Genomic DNA, 4,964 nt, shown 5'->3' with positions numbered 1-4,964 from the left:
AGGAATCTCAGCTTATTATATGGAGCGTGTTACGGAAAATCATTAAATTTCTAATTAATCTAATTCATAATACCTATGGTTAACAGAACAAAACATATGGACAATTATGACTTGTAAGCTGTATTTCTTCAACAGTGAAATGGCGCCTCCCTGTGGTCAATACTGGAACTGTAAGCATGTGTCGTGAAGCGACTCTTCATCACGACAGTTAATGCTCACACACGGCAAACGCGTTTTAAAGACCGATGGGCTGGTCATAAACGCAAGCTAACAGAGTTAACGCAATCAACCAGCCTGGACTTTCAATATTTTGCAAAATGGGAATAGCCGATGAGGCTGACCGGACTCTGTTTGTCGGGAACCTGGACCCTCAAGTAACAGAAGAAGTTATATTCGAGCTGTTTTTACAGGTGAGTGCTTTAGCGTCGTTGATTAGCCTGCTAATGCTAGTTGTTTTGACTGCTGAAAGCAACAGATGCATGTTTTACAAACAAGTACGATGGTGTCTTTTTAATATTTGTATGAAATAGTTTTTCTAATTCCTATCAGCCCGTGTCTCTGCTGTTTGCGGGAGTTCGAAGTAACGTAAACGTAGTTTGGAGCATTTTTGAGCACGCTTACACTTAATTTGAACAATTATTCTAGAGTATTAATGAAGGAAATAATGCATTATTTATCGGCTTTAAGATATCGGCCAAATTTTCTTATCGGGCCGATACCGATAACAGCAAAAATGAGCATTTATCGGCCGATACCGATATGGTGGCCGATATATCGTGCATCCCTACTTTTTAACATAACGTCAAAGGCCAGAAAAAGACACTTCGCAATCTTTTAGAAATAAAATGTTCCACAAATCAGGCAAATGGTGTATAAACAAACCTTACTGTAAAAACCATATCACAATATAAATGGGAATGCATATTTTTAAGTTTGGTTTCTGGATCAGTGCAGGAGAAAGCTCATTTTGAGAAAGTGCCTCTAAAGATATGCGTTTTAATTCAAATCTGCAGACACTAGTAGACAAAGTAAGCAAAGTAGCAACTCAAAATGGACCAGTGCATGAAGAAGAAGAAAACCAAAACAAAAAAAACGATGGTTTTGCCTGTAGTGTCTAGGGTTGCAAAGGGGTGGAACATTTCTGGAAACTTTCCAAAAATCCCTGGAATATTCAAAAAAAATAATAATAATCTTGGAAACTTTCCGACATTTACTGGACATTTTCCACCGTTTTGCAACCCTAGTAGTGTCTTGGCTTAAGTAACATTTAATCCGAAGTCTCACCTGTATTTCCCTTTCCAATAGGCTGGGCCATTGATAAAAGTCAAAATCCCTAAAGACGGTGATGGAAAATCAAAACACTTTGCATTTGTAAACTTCAAACATGAAGTGTCCGTGCCCTATGCCTTAAACTTGCTGAATGGAATCCGTCTCTATGGACGGCAGCTCAACATACAGTTCAGAGCCGGTAGGAATTTCCTTTTTTGTGTGCGTGTTCACTAGAGATTTATTACTGTCTATCGTTTCAGCATAGACACGCACACACACACGTCTGGTTTGCTATCCTTGTGGGGACTCTCCATAGGCATAATGCTTTTTCTACTGTACAGACTGTATGTTATTTTGCCCTACACCTAAACCTACCTCTCACAGGAAACTTTGTGCACTTTTAGATTTTCAAAAAACTTCATTCTGTGTGATTTATTAGCTTGTTTTCCCCTGGGGACCACGATTTAGGTCCCCACCGTGACATGAGTCCCTATGAGTCTGTGTGTATTCAGGTTTAAGTCCCCACCAGAATAGAAAAACAGGTACACGCACGCACACATTTCATGAGTTAGGAACATTTCCACCATGATCTTTAAGAATGTGACGTTAGAAAACAGTGGTAGAGGAAATAAAATTAAGGTTGTGCTGGGATTGTATACATGCATAATTTTGATGCCGTTTACTTACTTGATAATGGTCATTTGGTGAGTGATTAATGTGTGCAAATTATTAAAAACAAAAAGAAAAGAGAGGAAATTAGTCTTTAATGTGTAACTTGCTCTTCCACTGAAACAACTTGCTGCGATTCTGAAGCAACGCATCACATTAGGGAAATAACGTTTTAAAATGGGTGTCACGTTGAGTTTTTGAAAAGGGAAAAAAAACGAAATATCATATATAAAAATATATTTTCAGTCCAGCAGTGTAAGAACCAGATTAATGGTCATCTCAATGGGTTTTGTTTGTAACAGGCAGCAGTCATATCAGTCAGGAAGGCAAAAGTCCAGCAAATACACCAGGTCACCGCGGTGGAAGGTAACTTCTGATTTAAATGCAGTGATTTAGTGCTTATGTTTACACCTGCTCTGTTTCAAGTGATCCTGTCACAAGATTTCAACTGAGACCGATCACGGTTTACACATGCTATTAACTTGCATCTCAATTGCATGTCTTATGATCATTTGTGATCGCATTTCATCAAGTGGAGGGTTTCTGATTTCATGACTGCATCAGTCATTTACTATGTTCTTAAGTTCATCAAAAATGTTTGGGGGAATAATGTATCAAAAGATTGGTGCGAGTAAGATTTCAAATATTTTTTAAATAAGTCTCTTCTACTCACCAGGGCTGCGTTTATGTAATTAAAAATGCATTAAAACCAGCAATTTTGTGAAATGTTACAATTTGAAATAACACTTTCTGTTTAATGTAATTTATTCCTGTGATGTAAAACTACATTTTCATCAACATCCAGTCTTCAGTGTCACATGATCCTTCAGAAATTATTTTAATATGCTGATTTTATTATTAATGTTGAAAACAGTTGTGCTGCTTAATGTTGATGTAAAAAACACAGTTATTTTCAGGATTCTTGATGAATAGAAAGTACAATTAACAGTATTTATTAAAAACAGAATTACATTAAAAAATATAGAATAATAATTGTCTTTACTACCATACCACTTTCGATCAATTAAAAAGAAAAGTTCACCCAAAAATGGAAAGTTGTCATTATTTACTCACCCTCATGTCATTCCAAACGTGTATGAGTTTCTTTCGTATGTTGAACAGTAAATAAGATATTTTGAAGAACTGAAACAGTTGTTGGTCCCCATTGACTTCCATGGTTTTTCTTTCCCTACTATGGAAGTCAATGGGGAGTCAACTGTTTCAGTTCTTCAAAATATCTTATTTTCTGTTCAACATGATAAAGACATTTATACAGGCTTGGAACGACATGAGGGTGAGTAAATGACACTATTTTCATTTTTGGGTGAACTATTCCTTTAATGCATAATTGCTGGGGTAATATAGAAATCTTGGCCAGGACATGTCTAGGAAGAAGATGCATGGTCAGCCTAGTCCTTGCCGAATTAAAGTATTCATTAATTTCAAAAGTAAATCAAATCTTAAAAAACGTTTTTTACTGACACCAAGCTTTTGAACAGTAGTGTACCTGAACTGATGTGATTTTCTATTCTGGCAGAACCCCTGAGAAGATGGGCTCTCCGTCCTACTCCCCTCCGCAGCATATACAAAGATCTTTCTCTTCGCCTGACAGTCTGCAGAGACAGGCCATGGTGAGAACACCTTCTGCTCATATTCAGACTTTGACATTCAAAATTCTATGTTAATGTTAGACCTGATGGACACTTAAAAGAAAGTAAAAAAAAAAATGAAAATTTGCCTAAAATGTACTCGCTCTCAGAAATTTAGCGTCCCATCACTTGTTCACCAATGGATCCTCTGCAGTGAATGGGTGCCGTCAGAATGAGAGTCCAAACAGCTGATAAAAACATCACAATAATCCACACCACAAGTCCATCAATCTTGTGCAGCGAAAAAACAAACGCATCCATAAAGACATTTTTAACTCCACACAAAATACGAGTTCTCTATCTATAATATTGCTTTCTCCAGTGAAAAAGTCATCTCATCTGAATCAGGAGAGAAATATGCACAGGTCAAACACTTGACTTGATGGACTGGAGGGGTGTGGATTACTTGTGATGTTTTTATCAGCTGTTTGGACTCTCATTCTGACGGCACCCATTCACTGCAGAGGATTCATTGGTGAACAAGTGATGCAATGCTACATTTCTCCAAAGCTGTTCTGATGAAGAAGCAAACTCATCTACATCTTGGATTTTTGTTTGAACTATTTATTTAAAATATATTACTCACTTTTTTTTTTTTTTTAATAGATGAACAACATGCGGCAGGTTCAGATGCAGCAGGTGCTCCAGCTCAATGGAGGTCTCCAGCAGGGCATGCAGCAACTGCGCAGTCCTGCAGACAGTAATCACTGGCAACAGGATCGGTCCGGCCAGCGTGGTCATCGCCACTTTCAGCAGGACAATAACAACCCTCATGGCAGAGATCAACGGCACGGCAACAGTGGGAACGGCTATGACCGGCATCGGCGCGACAGCCAGCGAGGTGACTTCTATCACCACGATGACCGCAGCGGAGGACACAACAGAAATCACCCTCCTGAAAGACGGAGAGACTCGAGAGAGGGACGATGGAAACCATTTTAAAAGCATTTTAGTTCTCCTGTAAGCATTTTTAATCAACTGTTTTAATAACCTTTTGTTATCCTCCTAGATTTTAAAATTTTTTTAAATTTCGTAAATCGCATCTCAGCTGTTTGCATATATATATATATATGTATTTATATAAAAAAAAAAACGTTAGCACTGTACTGCACAAAAGCACATTTTTGACATGAGGTTAAGGCATTTAGACTTGAAATTGTTAGAGATGCAAGAACAAAAAAAATACAAAACCAGTAATAAATTGGCCATTTTGTGTGCTGACCTGTTTTAAATGTATATTTTGATCTCAGGGGATACCTATGTTTATATAATTTTTATTTTTAAGAATGTCCTTTTTGAGATGAATTTCTGTACAACAGCAAAATGCATAAAAGAGCAAAATATGGTAGATTTCTTTTTCTCTAGAGATTTGTAATT

At 37.3% G+C, this 4,964-nt stretch overlaps 1 protein-coding gene across 2 annotated transcripts in view; it reads left to right on the top strand.

Moving 5' to 3' along the window:
• The first annotated feature begins 204 nt into the window (after positions 1 to 204).
• LOC107560132 (RNA-binding protein 7) overlaps positions 205 to 4,964 on the top strand; it is a 5,874-nt gene continuing 1,114 nt past the window's right edge. Inside the window, exons 1-5 of one of the 2 annotated variants that reach the window (XM_016244216.1) lie at positions 205 to 410; positions 1,306 to 1,468; positions 2,241 to 2,304; positions 3,476 to 3,569; positions 4,194 to 4,395. In XM_016244216.1, the coding sequence (XP_016099702.1) occupies positions 318 to 410; positions 1,306 to 1,468; positions 2,241 to 2,304; positions 3,476 to 3,569; positions 4,194 to 4,395 (616 nt within the window). In that variant the 5' untranslated portion in view covers positions 205 to 317. Of the gene's footprint in view, positions 411 to 1,305; positions 1,469 to 2,240; positions 2,305 to 3,475; positions 3,570 to 4,193; positions 4,771 to 4,964 lie in introns of those variants that run through there. The other variant, XM_016244214.1, reaches the window with a different exon arrangement.

The sequence above is a fragment of the Sinocyclocheilus grahami genome, unplaced genomic scaffold, assembly GCF_001515645.1.
Source record: "Sinocyclocheilus grahami isolate Dianchi unplaced genomic scaffold, SAMN03320097.WGS_v1.1 scaffold711.1, whole genome shotgun sequence".
Taxonomy (NCBI): Eukaryota; Metazoa; Chordata; class Actinopteri; order Cypriniformes; family Cyprinidae; genus Sinocyclocheilus; species Sinocyclocheilus grahami.
This window is presented reverse-complemented; position numbering and strand designations above follow the sequence as displayed.